Here is a 15,287-nt window from a genome sequence, read left to right on the forward strand (position 1 = left end):
GAGTGTCTATCCTGCACCATCAGGCTGAGGGAAGCTCTGTCATTTTTCCATACACAGCTCCCAAGGTCATCCTGGTATTCTTCACATTTCAACCAACCGGGAGGGGGAAAAGAACATGGCTGAGTCCCACGGTGGGAGGTTAATATGTGCCACACTAGGAAGTGGTGCATATCACTTCCCCTCACACTCTATTGGCTAGGATTCAGTCACATGATAACACATAACTGCAAGGGCAGTTGGGAAATGTAGTCTCTGGGAAGCCACTTCCTCCTGACAAATCTATACTCTGGATTTGAGGATGGGGAAGAGGCTTAAATTTTTGGTGGGCAGTGAGTTTGCTGCAGTGATCTGCACTTGAATCACAGCTCTTCATGTTACTTGCTGTAAAACCTTGTTGAAGTGACTTCCCCTTTTAATTAATTTATTTACATCTATTTTTTAATCTGAAAAATACAAATTATATATATGATATTTTTTTCTGTACAGCATGTTTTGAAATATGTATACGTTGTAGAATGGCTCAAGTGATCTAATTAACATTTGCATTACCTCACACACTCAGCTTTGCTGTGTGTGTAGTTTTTTTTTTTTTTTTTTTTTTTTAATGGCGAGAATACTAACAACCTATTCTTTTAGTGGTTTTTGAGAATACATACGTTGTTACCATGTAACTATGATCACCATGTTTTACAATAGAGCTCTTGTGGCTTCCCCTTTTTAAACTTCCTCTGCAAAACAGCGGCCTAGTCGTAGGATTTAGTAAGAATTTAGCAAGATAAAACATATAAAAGATTATTAATTAATCACTCAGAGAACAGTGTTCATCTTTGTCTTTATCATGATCATGGCCATCATATGATCCTGGAAGATTTAAAGCTAGACGGTTCTCTAAGTCTTCTGTTAACCCTAAAACGCTATGATCACACAGCTAGAAAGTTACAAAAGCATTCTGTTGATTTTTAAATTTTTTTCTTCCTGACAAATAGTATAGTTTTATGGTTAAGAGTAAGTACATTTTCTGGAGATAGTTTAGGTTCAAATCCAATTTTATTTTTTATCAGCTGTGAGATTTGGGGGCCAGACTTTAACCTCTTGGTGTTTCATTTGAAAATAGGCAGAGGTTGGGAAGACACAGTCCTCAGGCCAAATCTGGCCCGCCCTCTGTTTTTGTAAATTAAGTTTTATTAAAACACAGCCTCATCTATTCATTTACATATTGTCTGTGGTTGCTTTTGTGCTACAATGGTAGAATAGTGTAGTTGCAATAGAGATTCAACCGCAAAGCTTAAAATCTGGCCCTTAAAAATTTTTTTTTTGCCGGGCGCCGTGGCTCACGCCTGTAATCCCAGCACTTTGGGAGGCCGAGACGGGCGGATCACGAGGTCAAGAGATTGAGACCATCCTGGTTAACACGGTGAAACCCCGTCTCTACTAAAAATACAAAAAATTAGCTGGGCGTGGTGGTGGTCGCCTGTAGCCCCAGCTACTCCGGAGGCTGAGGCAGGAGGATGGCGTGAACCCGGGAGGCGGAGCTTGCAGGGAGCCGAGATCGCGCCACTGAACTCCAGCCTGGGTGACTGAGCAAAACTCCGTCTCAAAAAAAAAAAATTTTTTTTGTCTCACAGTAGTGAGGTAATAATATGAGTTGAGTTAATACTTACAAAGCAATTTGATCAGTGTTCACCCTTAATTAAGTGCTCAGAAGGTACTAATTACTTCTCTGATAAAATTTTCAAATAATGTTTTTAAAATCTGTAAAAATAATATTGTGGTTAAGATGGAGTTGACTTAGTCATCTTGAATATATATGCTTTTATATAATGCTCTAAAATCCTACCTCTTATTTTATTTATTTATTTATTTATTCATTTGATGGATATTCTTAAAATACCTACTGTGTGTCAGGCATTGTGCTGAGAATACATTAATAATTAGGTGAACTACCTCAATTACTTTCCCCATAGAGTTCACAGCTTAGAAACATGTGCTGAGGTTGGGTGTGGTGGCTCACACCTAATCCCAGCACTTTGGGAGGCCGAGGCAGGTGGATCACCTGAGGTCCGGAATTTGAGACCAGCCTGGCTAACATGGTGAAACCCCACCTCTACTAAAAATACAAAATATTAGCCAGGAGTGGTGGTGGACGCCTGTAATCCCAGCTACTCGGGAGGCTGAGGCAGGAGAATGGCTTGAACTGGGGAGGTGGAGCTTGCAGTGAGCTGAGTTTGCACCACTGCACTCCAGCCTGGGCAATAGAGCGAGACTCCATCTCAAACAAAACAAAACAAAAAAAAAAAAAAAAAAAAAAAGAAGTGGCCACAGATAAAAGTAAATGAATATGTGTGGCCATGTGCTAATAAAACTTTACTTACAAAAATAGATACTGGGCCAGAACTGGCCCAAAGCCACAGATTTCCTAACCCTGCTCAAGGCAGCAATGGAAAGGACTTCAAGCTGGGAATGACAGAAAACACTTCTCAGGTCAACAAAAGTTGAAGGTAAAAGTAACTGGAGTGAGAGGAAACTAGCAGCAGAAAGAACAGCAATAGGGCTATGAAGAGTCTGAGTGGGAGTTACTAAAAATATGGGCCAGGTGCGGTGGCTCACACCTGTAATCCCAGCACTTTGGGAGGCCGAGGTGGGTGAAGAACTAGATCAGGAGTTCAAGACCAGCCTGGCCAACATAGTGAAACCCCGTCTCTACTAAAACTACAAAAAATTAGCCAGGTGTGGTGGTGGCGGGCACCTGTACTCCCAGCTACTCGGGAGGCTGAGGCAGGAGAATTACTTGAACCCAGGAGGCGAGGGTTGCAGTGAGCAGAGAGGGCGCCACTGCACTCCAGCCTGGGTGACAGGGAGACTCCATTTCAAAAAATAAAATAAAATAAAATAAAATAAAATAATAAAAATATGAACCCTGCTAGAGGAAGTGGGCCAGATTTTAGGAATATTTGTAAGGGGAGTTGGTCAGACTTGAGGCCCAAACAGATGTGGAAGTGGTACATGTGCGAGAAAGCAGAAATAAGGATGAATTAGAGGTTTCCCATTTGGGAGGTTGGGTAGATGGATGGTGAGAGAGAGGAACAGACTTGAAGCAAGAAGTAGAATGAATTCGGTTTTAAATCTGTTAGTTAGAGGTGCTGGTCAGACACTGGAATTCAGACATACAATAGAAAATTGGACATAGGAATTTTGAGCCCTGGAGAGATTAGAGCATGAGAAAGGGATATTGGAGTTTTCTACACGAAGGAGACACTTCAAGCTGCAGAAATAATGATCAGAGGTATGTAAAATGGATTAAGAATAAAGCTCTGTGGAGGAGGAAGAAGGGGGTAGAGGGAGAAGGAGGAGGAAGAGGAAGGGGGGACGTTGGGACAGGAGGAGGAGGAGAACTCTGCACATAGTCTGTCCATAATCCTCTCCGAGTCCTTGAAGCCGTGGTCTCAGAATGGAGGCCACCCTGTAGGGAGGGTCTTCACAGGTACCAGGCCCTCTGCAAACACATATGAGGTAGGGACCACCAGGATGTAGGAGTCACAATCTCCACATTCCAGGTGGGGACACAGAGGCTTAGAAGTCACACCAGCCTAGTCCACCTTTTAATTGCCAACTATACTTCAAACCAGTCCTTCCTTAAGCCTGAATTCTATTTTCTCTTGAAAATCCCTAGAGCAGTGGTTCTCAGCATCTTTGAGGTTGGATCCCTTTGAGAATTTTGTTGAACGCTAAAGCCCTTTTTCCCAGACAAATGGACATATACACAAAAGTTTGAATAAAACTTCAGTTAATTCAGGGACAGGAAAAGCAAATTCAGGCCAGGTGCGGTGGCTCACGCCTGTAATCTAAAGATTCAGAGGAGGAAGATACACGAGATACCTGAGAAGACTCAAAGATAAGCAGGTGAGAATTCCTGGATAGATGAGTGTCCAGGACATCGAAGGACAGGAAGTGTCAACTAGGTTGATCAGCTTCTGCTGAAAGGCCAAGTAGGTGGACAGGCGCGGTGGCTCATGCCTGTAATCCCAGCACTTTGAGAGGCCAATGCTGGTGGATCACGAGGTCAGGAGTTCCAGACCAGCCTGGCCAACATGGTGAAACTCCATCTTTACTAAAAATACAAAAATTAGCAGAGTGCGGTGGCACACACCTGTAATCCCAGCTACTCAGGAGACTGAGGCAGGAGAATCGCTTGAACCTGGGAGGCGGAGGTTGCAGTGAGCCGAGATCATGCTACTATACTCTAGCCTGGGCAACAGAGCAAGACTCCATCTCAAAAACAAACAAACAAACAAACAAACCCAGAAATGCAAGTAGAGAGACTGCTGGATTTGTTAGTTAGGAGGTTATGTTAGTCAGGGTTTCTGGAGACACAGAAATAGTAGGATGTGTGTATATTACTTGATTGGATTTACCCGCTTCATTGCATGCCTGCTAATTTTTGTTTGAATGCCATTCTTGGTGAATTTTAAATTATGAGCGCTGTATCTTTTTAAAAAATTCTTTAAACATTTTTAGGCTTTTGAGGGGACATAATGAAGTGACTTGGAAACAGTTTGATACATTCAAGTCTTGATGCTAAGATTGGATAGCGTGGTCACAGAATTCTCTTTCGTCTAGGGCTCATTTGGCCCCATTCATGATATAATACTCTCCTGATAATTTTACCTGAAATTCTGGATGTTAAGAGAGTCTACATACAGAGAGCCTGTTTACAGAAAATCTGCTCTAACATACAGGGAATCTGTATATTAAACTTCCCTAACACACAGAACTTCAGGTAAAATTGGGTAATAGGAAAAAACCATTTGGATAATAGGAACAAACTATTTCCAGTCCTGTGTGAACTCAGAAGATGTTCTGCCTACTCCTTCTTAGGAGTCTTTTCCTAGTTTTGGTCAGTCTCTTTGCAAGCATTTGCTGATAAGTAACCAGACCCTCTGCCGGTCTCTCCGCTTCCCCACTTCCCATCCCCACTGTTGCTCCCTACCCCGTGGTATTTGGCCTCAAAAATTCCTTTCTTTCTTTCTTTCTTTCTTTCTTTCTTTCTTTCTTTCTTTCTTTCTTTCTTTTTCTTTCTTTCTTTCTTTCTTTCTTTCTTTCTTTCTTTCTTTCTTTCTTTCTCTCTCTCTCTCTCTCTCTCTCTCTCTCTCTTTTTCTTTCTTTTCTGAGATAAAGTTTTGTTCTTGTTGCCCAGGCTAGAGTGCAATGACACAGCCTCCGCTCACTGTAACCCCCACCTCCCGGGTTCAAGTGATTCTCCTGCCTCAGTCTCCCAAGTAGTTGGCATTACATATACCTGCCTCTATATCCAGCTAATTTTTTTTTTTATTGTATTTTTAGTAGCAACAGGGTTTCACCATGTTGGCCAGGCTGGTCTCGAACTCCTGACCTCAGGTGATCCACCTGCCTCGGCCTCCCAAAGTGCCGGGATTACAGGCGTGAGCCACTGTCCCCCACCGACAGGGAAGATTTCTACTAAGGACCGTGAGGGAGAATCTATTCCATGCCTGTCCTCTAGATTCTGGTGTTTTTCTGGCAATCTTTGGCATTCTTCAGCTTGTAGAAGCATCACCTCCATCTCTGGCTTTGTCTTCATTCAATGTTTTTCTTGTGTATGTGTCTGTGTTTGATTCTCTCCTTTTCTAGAAGGATATCAACCATGTTGGATTAGGAGCTCACCCTGGTTTAGTATGACCTGCTCTTAAGTAATTATATCTGCAAGACCATTTTTCCAAATAAGCTCACATTCTGAGATATTGGGGGTTAGGACTTCAATATATGAATCTGGGGAGGGAAGACAAAATTCAATGCTTAACAGTCTTCTTTTTTTTTTTTTTTTTTTGAGACAGAGTCATGCTCTGTCACTCAGGCTGGAGTGCAGTGGTGTGATCTCAACTCACTGCAACCTCCACCTCCAGGGTTCAAGTGATTCTCCTGCCTCAGTCCCCTGAGCAACTGGAATTACAGGCACCCGCCACCACGTCTGGCTAATTTTTAAAATATTTTTAGTAGAGACGGAGTTTCACCATGAGCAACAAGAGCGAAACTCTTGTTTCACTCTGACCTCGTGATCCACCCGCCTCGGCCTCCCAAAGTGCTGGGATTACAGGCGTGAGCCACTGCACCCAGCTGTCTCCTCATACTTTGCACTTTATTTCCTCAATTCAGCAAGACTGCCGGACTTTTGGGGCATTACTTCTCCCTGAAGAATGACCCGTAGACTCTCTTCAGGTAGTGAGTAGATGACCTGAGAAAGTTAACTCATTTTTTCCTCCTTTTTTTTGAGATGGAGTTTCGCTCTTGTTGTCCAGGCTGGGGTGCAATGGCGCGATCTTGGCTTACTGCAACCTCTGCCTCCTGGGTTCAAGCTATTCTCCTGCCTCAGCCTCCAGAATAGCTGGGATTATAAGCATGAGCCACCACACCCAACTAATTTTGTATTTTTAGTAGAGATGGGGTTTCTCCATGTTGGTCAGGCTGGTCTCGAACTCCTTACCTCAGGTGATCTGCCCGTCTGGGCCTCCCAAAGTGCTGGGATTATAAGCATGAGCCACTGTGCTCCGCCTTTCCCTCCTTTTAGAGATCACGGTAAACATAAGTACTCAATGCCTATTCGCCAATATCTGTAATTCATAATGTCACACATGTCATTTAGCATTTAGTTTTTTAATATGGGAGGGTAAATCCCATCCTCATTATGTTATCACGATTAGAAATGGAAGCTTATTCCGCACATGGAATGGAAAACTTTGTGTCTGGGAACACATCTAGAGAATTATGAGAAATCATGAAGCATGACTTCTATAAAAGTATATTCATTTGCTTTGGCTGCCATAACAAGGTACCACAAACAGGGTGATTTAAACAATGGAAATTAATTTTCTCATAATTCTGGAGGCTCATGGTCTGAGATCAATATGTCAGCAGGATTGGCTTTTTTTGAGGTCCTTTTCCTTGGCTTGTTGATGGCCGTCTTCTCCCGGTGTTCTCACTTGGTCATTCCTTTGCATGTGTCTGCACTCTAATCTCCTATTTTTAAATTTTTATTTATTATTATTTTTAAGATGGAGTTTCACTCTTGTTGCCCGGGCTCTGGTGCAATCTCAGCTCACTGCAATCTCCACCTCCCGGGTTCAAGCGATTCTCCTGCTTCAGCCTCCCTAGTAGCTTGGATTACAGGCATGTGCCACCATGCCCAGCTAATTTTTGTATTTTTAGTAGAGACGGGGTTTCTCCATGTTGGTCAGGCTGGTCTTGAACTCCCGATCTCAAATGATCCATCCTCCTCTATGTACATCGAAAAATAGGAGATTTTTAGATGTACATAACTCGTATTGGATTAGGGCCCACATATCTGAACTTATTTTAACTTAATGATCTTTTGGAGAGCCCTGTCTCCAAGTACACTCACCTTCTGTGATACTGGGGATTAGAACATCAGCACATGATTTTTTTTTTTTTTTTTTTTGAGATGGAATCTCGCTCTTTTCATGCAGGCTGGAGTGCAATGGCGCAATCTCAGCTCACTGCAACCTCCGCCTCCTCCCAGGTTCAAGCGATTGTCCTGCCTCAGCCTCCCGCGTAGCTGGGATTACAAGCATGCGCCACTACACCTGGCTAATTTTTGTATTTTTAGTAGAGATGAGGTTTTACCATGTTGGCCAGGCTGGTCTCAAACTCCTGACCTCAGGTGATCCACCCACCTCGGCCTCCCAAAATGCTGGGGATTACAGGCGTGAGCCACCGCACCTAGCCAATAGATGTGTTTTTAAGAGTTTCCCCTGTGGACATTTGGAGCTCAATTCCACCGAGGATCCCCAGGGGGCAGTGTAGAGAACATGTCTTAGATATTAGTGGATTCTACCAATTTTTGTTTATTATACATTTGGGGGCTGTTCCCACGACATGTATTCCTTGGGTTTCTACCCTGCTCTATGCATGATGTAAACAGACTTCAATAAGTAGCAGAAGTCCTCAGAAAATGTTTAGCACCCAGGCAAAATGTTATAGATGCTCAAATAGAAATTCCAGGCAGCATCCAGGAAATGCTACGTGCTGAGCATATAATCAGGTACAGACCACATCTGCTGTACACCCCTGACTCTTCTGTTCCCTTCAGGTGCTGTGCTCCGTCATTGCAGGGCTGCTGCACTTCCTCTACCTGGCTTGCTTCACCTGGATGCTCCTGGAAGGGCTGCACCTCTTCCTCACCGTCAGGAACCTCAGGGTGGCCAACTACACCAGCATGGGCAGATTCAAGAAGAGGTTCATGTACCCTGTAGGCTACGGGATCCCAGCTGTGATTATTGCTGTGTCTGCAATAGTTGGACCCCAGAATTATGGAACATTTACTCAGTAAGCATAATGCGTGTCTTTATGATGGTGGTAGCAATGGCCATGGCTCCTGCGTGACTAAAATCAAAATGTTTTCTTAGTCCATCTTTTCTTTTTTTTTTTTTTTTTTTTGAGATGGAGTTTTGCTCTGGTTGCCCAGGCTGGAGTGCAATGGTGAGGTCTTGGCTCACTGCAACCTCCATCTCCTGGATTCAAGTTATTCTCCTGCCTCAGTTTCCCAAGTAGCTGGGACTACAGGTGCCTGCCACCATGCCTGGCTTATTTTTGTATTTTTAGTGGAGACGAGGTTTCACCATGTTGACTAGGCTGGTCTCGAACTCCTGACCTCAGGCGATCCACATACCTCAGCCTCCCAAGGTGCTGGGATTATAGGCATGAACCTTCGCACTCAGCCCTTAGTCCATCTTTTAATTGCCAATTATACTTCAAACCAGTCCTTTCTTAAGCCTGTTTTCTCTTGAAAATCCCTAGAGCAGTGGTTCTCAGCATCTTTGAGGTTGGATCCTTTTGAGAATTTTGTTGAAAGTCAAAGCCCCTTTCCTCAGACAAATGTACATATAAACAAAATTTTGAATACAACTTCAGTTAATTCTGAGACAGGAACGGCAGATTCCGGCCAGGCACAGTGACTCACACCTGTAATCCCAGCACTTTGGGAGGCCGAGGTGGGCGGATCACCTGAGGTCAGGAGTTCAAGACCAGCCTGGCCAACATGGTGAAACCGCGACTCTACTAAAAATACAAAAAATTAAATGGGCGTGGTGGTGGATGCCTGTAATCCCAGCTACTCAGGAGGCTAAGGCAGGAGAATCACTTGAACCCAGGAGGCGGAGGTTGCAGTGAGCTGAGATTGTACCATGGCACTCCAGCCTGGACAACAAGAGCAAAACTTGGTGTCAAAAGGAAAAAAAAAAAAAGCAAATTCAGAGCCCCACATTAAGCACCCATGAGCTACATGTTCTCCTGGATTCTGAAAGAGTAGGTGGAATGGGCTGAGATGAATCTCCAAGATGTCAAGAATAACACCAATATTAAAAGTATCAAAGCCCTGTGGTGCATCAAAAATGGTGCTTCCTCTCTGCAGCAGCTCATGCCATTCTCACCATGACCCTATGATGTCAGCAGTTTATTTTCTTACTCACGGGACACCTGGGCTTGAGTGCATTTCATAAACTTTTCCAAGGTCAGAGCTGCAAGGTGAGTACGTCAGAATTTTCAAGGCAATACTCTGAATAGCCATGTTTTATTGCTTCACTAAAGAAGCTTGCAAAACTCAACACACAACCGTTAGTTGAAGTAGTTAATACTTTGTTAATGGTGCTTGGGTTAGGAAGTAGGTTGTGCATACACTAAAACATCATGTATGTTGTTTTATCATGTATGCAGTCCCTCTCTTTTTTTTTTTTTGCAATGGAGTCTTGCTCACCTGTGCAGTGGCGTGATCTCGGCTCACTGCAGCCACTATCTCCCGGGTTCAAAGAATTCTCCCGTCTCAGCCTCCTGACTAGCTGGGATTACAGGCACCCGCTATCATGCCCGGCTAATTTTTGTATTTTTTAGTGGAGACAGGGTTTCACCATGTTGGCCAGGCTGGTCTTGAACTCCAGACCTCAGGTGATCTGCCTGCCTCGGCCTCCCAATGTTGTCCCTCTTAAAGTCAAAGAGATGCTTTGTTTTCAGCTTGAACTCTATATCCTGCCAGAATGGTGGAGATAGAATGGTGGAGGAGTTGACCAACATTTTCTCTTTTTTACAATTTTAGGTACTCCCTTCTGATATTTTTCTATTATGGGAGATGGAAATTTGGTGTGTGTGTTCTTTTAAAATGATACTTTAAGTTCTAGGGTACGTGTGCATAATGTGCAGGTTTGTTACATATGTATACATGTGCCATGTTGGTGTGCTGCACCCATTAACTCGTTAATTACATTAGGTATATCTCCTAATGCTATCCCTCCCCCGTCCTCCCTCCCCACAATAGGCCCCGGTGTGTGATGTTCCCCACCCTATGTCCAAGTGTTCTCATTGTTCAATTCCCACCTATGAGTGAGAACACACGGTGTTTGGTTTTCTGTCCTTGCAGTAGTTTGCTCAGAATGATGGTTTCCAGCTTCATCCATGTCCTTACAAAGGACATTAACTCATTCTTTTTTATGGCTGCATAGTATTCCACGGTGTATATGTGCCACGTTTCCTTAATCCAGTCTATCACTGATGGACATTTGGGTTGCCATTGTGGAAGACAGTGTGGTGATTCCTCAAGGATCTAGAACTAGAAATACCATTTGATCCAGCCATCCCATTACTGGTTATATACCCAAAGGATTATAAATCATGCTGATATAAAAACACATGCACACATATGTTTTATTGTGGCACTATTCACTATAGCAAAGACTTGGAACCAACATTTTCAATGAAAGTCCAGATAGTAAATATGTTTGGCTTTGCTGGCCACAGGGTCTCTGAGGTGACTACTCAATGTTACCCATGTAGTGTGAAAGCAGCATGGACAATATGTAGCTGAATGAGTATGATTGTCTTTCAGTAAAACTTATGAAAGCAAGTAGTGGGCTGGATCTGATCCATGGGCCATAGTTGGCGACCCTTCGGATAGAACTTAAATTTGGAAGCTTTTCTGCCTACTGAATGTTGGAGATTCAGGCTCTCAGCTTCCATTTAAAAATAAGGTATGCCACTTTGGGAGGCCGAGACGGGCGGATCACGAGGTCAGGAGATTGAGACCATCCTGGCTAACCCGGTGAAACCCCGTCTCTACTAAAAAATACAAAAAACTAGCCAGGCGACATGGCGGGCGCCTGTAGTCCCAGCTACTCGGGAGGCTGAGGCAGGAGAACCGCGGGAACCCGGGAGGCGAGGCTTACAGTGAGCCGAGATCGCGCCACTGCACTCCAGCCTGGGTGACAGAGCGAGACTCCGTCTCAAAAAAAAAAAAAAAAGAAAGGTATGCTACCTCTGCCATCATAAGCCAAGAAAGAATACACATTATTTGGACAACAGAGTACCTGATGCATGGAATATGCTTTATTAGAGTTAGTTTTTATAATTGTAGTTAAGTTATTGTTTTTACTCTCTCAATATAACAATCATTATCAACTTGCTAACTACATTTATTACCATTAACTCATTGCTAGGAACTGTAGTCAAAAACTTTAAGCACATTATCTTCTTTAATCTTTCCTACAAGTTCTATATGAAAACAGTGACAAAATTCTGATGAAAAAAAATCAAAGGATATCCAAATAGATATTCTATGTTCATGGATAAGAAGACTCAACGTTATCAAGATGGCAGTTCTTCCCAACTTGATCTATAGATCCAACACATTCCAAATCAAAATCCCAGAAAATTATTTTGTGGATATTGACAAATTGATTCTGAAGTTTAGATAAAGGAGACAAAAAAACCTAGAATGGACGACACTGTTTAGAAGGAGAACAACGAAGACAGAGAACTGACATTCCCTGACTTCAAGCCTCAGTAGAGAGCTACAGTCATCATTTAATCTTTCCAGTACTTTGATCAGCTCTATTATACACTTGAAAAAACTCAGCCTCAGAGCATGCATCTGCGTCAAATGAGAACTCACATCTGACTCCATCTAAAATTCAGGATTCTGAGCGAAGCAACTCCTGGCCCTGTTCAGATCTTGCACCAGGAGCCTGTATTCAAGGTCTCTGCCTTCTCCCAGGGAAGAGACAGCTAATGCTTCTCTCTCTTTCTCAACAGCTGTTGGCTCAAGCCTGATAAAGGATTCATCTGGAGCTTCACGGGGCCAGTGGCAGTCATTATCTTGGTAGGTGATAATTATTTATGGGTGTGCCCGCCTTGGGTTGACCAAGCATGTAAAATGTTTTTCTTATCTAAGGGGAAATGAGATGAAGATAAGAAATACAGCCTAATGTGATCAATCCCTCTTCCCGAAAGTACTGTCTTCACTTTTCTTTCCTTGGATTCCCCCTGGCTCATTTGTTGCTTTGATGTAATAATATCATCTCTCCTGGGACTTCTTTTTCAAAATGCTGTTATTCATTCATTCAACAAATATTTAATGGTTGGCCTCTCTACACAGGGCGACATGGTTTCCTGTTTGTCAGGAACTTTCTGATGACACCTGTTCCCTGGTAGAGACATTAATAGCACCCTTCTACTTTCAAAGTGTCCTGGTTTGAATGATAAATTGTATCGTCACCGAATCAAGCACCAAATGCTACAGGGCATATGCTGTGTGTTGCACATAATGGACCAGAACATATGTGTGTACCATCTTTATAAAACCTGTGTCTTTTGGGAAAAGATTCTTAGGTCCCCCTGAAATTAGACTGTATAAAATGACTCCAAAAGAAAATTCCAAGTCACTTTTTTCATGCGGTTCCCACAGATCAACCTGGTGTTCTACTTCCAAATTCTGTGGATTTTGAGAAGCAAACTTTCCTCCCTCAATAAAGAAGTTTCCACCATTCAGGATACCAGGTAAGAGGGCATCAGAATCAGTGGTACCCACACGTTATTCCTACATGATCACTCTTTTGGGAAAAAAAGAACCCACGCAGAAATATGATATAAATTACCCTGGTATACGACAAAGGGTATGTGAAGGACAATTTATAGAAGAAATAGAAACTCTGATTTTCAGGTAACTTCATTTCCTTATTCAATAAATATTCATGCTGAGTGCAGTGACTCACACTTGTAATCTCAGCACTTAGGGAGGCTGAGGTGACAGGACTCTTTGAGTCTAGCTGCTCAAGACCAGCCAGGCAACATATTGAGACCCCTGTCTCTACAACAAAGTTACAAAATTGGCTGTGCATAGTGGCATGTGTCTGCAGTCCCAGCTATTTGGGAGGCTGCAAAAGGAGAATCACTTGATCCAGGGAGGTTGAGGCTGCAGTGAGCTATGATCACGTCACTGTACTCCATCCTGGGCAACAGAGCGAGACTGTCTCAAAAAAAAAAAAAGTAAAAGAAACATTCATCAAGTGCCTCCTTTGTATAACATACTCTTCCAAGAGTATCAACATCCTCCTCCCACTCCACCAAGAGCCCATATACCTCTGGACTTTTTTTTTTTTTTTTTTTTTTTTTTTTTTTTTGAGACTGAGTGTCACTCTGTCACCTAGGCACGATTGTGTCCAGTGGCACGATCTCGACTCACTGCAACCTCCATCTCCCGGGTTCAAGCAATTCTCCTGTCTCAGCCTCCTGAGTAGCTGGGACTACAGGTGCATGCCACCACCCCCGGCTAATTTTTGTATTTTTAGTAGAGATGGGGTTTTGCCATGTTGGTCAGGCTGGTCTCGAACTCCTGACCTCAGACGATCCACCTGCCTCAGCCTCCCAAAGTGCTGAGATTACAGGCATGAGCCACCGCACCTGACCTGGACTCCATTTCTTTGGTTGTAGTAACTCAATTCTCATGGGTACCAATCTACGCTATTAAAAATAATGATGACAAAAACTAATGTTCAATAGAATCTTGGTAGATGCTGGACATTTATCAATATTATTTCATGGCATGCTAATACTTTCAACCTATGGGGTGAATGCTAATAATACCCTCATTGATAATATGAGCCCACAGCTCACCTTACCCAAGGGTGGGTAAGGATCTTGCCTTGGTGAGTCATATGTATGAAAATTAAAAGGACTATCTGTCTAATTTCAAGCCCTGTCTCTAGTCTCCTCTACTTAGTAAACCAGTCTGACATTTCTTAGCCTTGGTTTCCTCAATTATTGAGGGTCAAAGTGCCACCCTCCTTGGTGGTTCCCCATCCCCCTATTTCTCAATTCCTTATCCTCTAAGGGCTCACTTCTTCCTTAGAACTGCAAGCAGCAAGCTCCATGTCTGACCTCATCCCCAGCAGCCATGCCCTGTTGCCAACCTCTTCCTCTTGCTGGTGAATAGACAGTTATCCCGTTGTGCTACACTAGGTTAATGTCATACTTTGGGGTAGAGATTAACTATCTCATCTATTTCCTAAGTAATAAATCCGAGGTTAACACTGACATGGTGGAAACATCGTGCTCTTTCAATAGGAAGGACTTGGATTCTAGAAATTTCAAACATCATGGCAGGAAGGGGAGGCTGGATAAGAGGAGTTGAGAGACTTGTTCCAGATCTGTTAGAAGCCCCCAACCACTTGAGTCCCTTTGCCTCCTAAGCTCCAGAATAAACCATAGTGCTATCGAATCCCATAACTGGCCAGGCACAGTGGTTCACGTCTGTAATCCCAGCACTTTGGGAAGCTGAGGCGGGTGGACCATAAGGTCAAGAGATCGAGACCATCGTGGTCAACATGGCAAAACCCCGTCTTTACTAAAAATACAAAAATTAGCTGGGCGTGGTGGCGGGCACCTGTAGTCCCAGCTACTCAGGAGGCTGAGGCAGGAGAATCGCTTGAACCTGGGAGGCGGAGGTTGCAGTGAGCCGAGATTGCACCACTGCTCTCCAGCTTGGGCAACAGAGCAAGACTCCATCTCAAAAAGAAACAAAAATCGCGTATTTATGACTCCCTTTGCCTGCACCTTGGCTCTGTCCTCTTCTCCCTGCAGACTGACTACCCACAGCTGATGAACAGGGCGGAGCCACCCCAAAGGGGTCTCACAGATTCATTCTCCAAGCCTCTTACTTCAAATGCTTAAGACAGAAAATCTGGTTGGCTGGGGGGAAAATGCATTGATTGACTTCTTACAGGTCAGGTGTCTACTCTGGGGTAACTGGCTATGGTCAGTGGGGATGAAGCCATATGGTACCCTTTAGGTCAAAGAGAAAGTTGTCATGGGAGAATCCTGATATAACAGTGATTATGCTGTCTCCTAAATGTAGACATAGGTAGGTTTTCTGTCATTTCTATAAGTATATATCTTTCTGTAAGCGTAAATGGAAGGAGGACTGGATATAAGAAAAA

The 15,287-nt window shown here is 43.4% G+C and overlaps 1 protein-coding gene across 4 annotated transcripts in view; it reads left to right on the forward strand.

Annotated features, from left to right (window-relative positions):
- The window catches only part of LOC126942549 (putative adhesion G protein-coupled receptor E4P), a 61,260-nt gene that overhangs the window by 39,917 nt on the left and 6,056 nt on the right, over positions 1-15,287 (forward strand). For all 4 annotated transcript variants that reach the window (XR_007721581.1, XM_050770276.1, XM_050770275.1 and 1 more), the window contains exons 12-14: positions 8,120-8,355; positions 12,106-12,172; positions 12,758-12,849. Coding sequence is in view for 3 of the 4 variants with exons in the window: in XM_050770276.1 (XP_050626233.1) it covers positions 8,120-8,355; positions 12,106-12,172; positions 12,758-12,849 (395 nt within the window). In the remaining variant the exon portion in view is untranslated. The remainder of the gene's footprint in view (positions 1-8,119; positions 8,356-12,105; positions 12,173-12,757; positions 12,850-15,287) is intronic.

The sequence above is a fragment of the Macaca thibetana genome, chromosome 19, assembly GCF_024542745.1.
Source record: "Macaca thibetana thibetana isolate TM-01 chromosome 19, ASM2454274v1, whole genome shotgun sequence".
NCBI lineage: Eukaryota > Metazoa > Chordata > Mammalia > Primates > Cercopithecidae > Macaca > Macaca thibetana.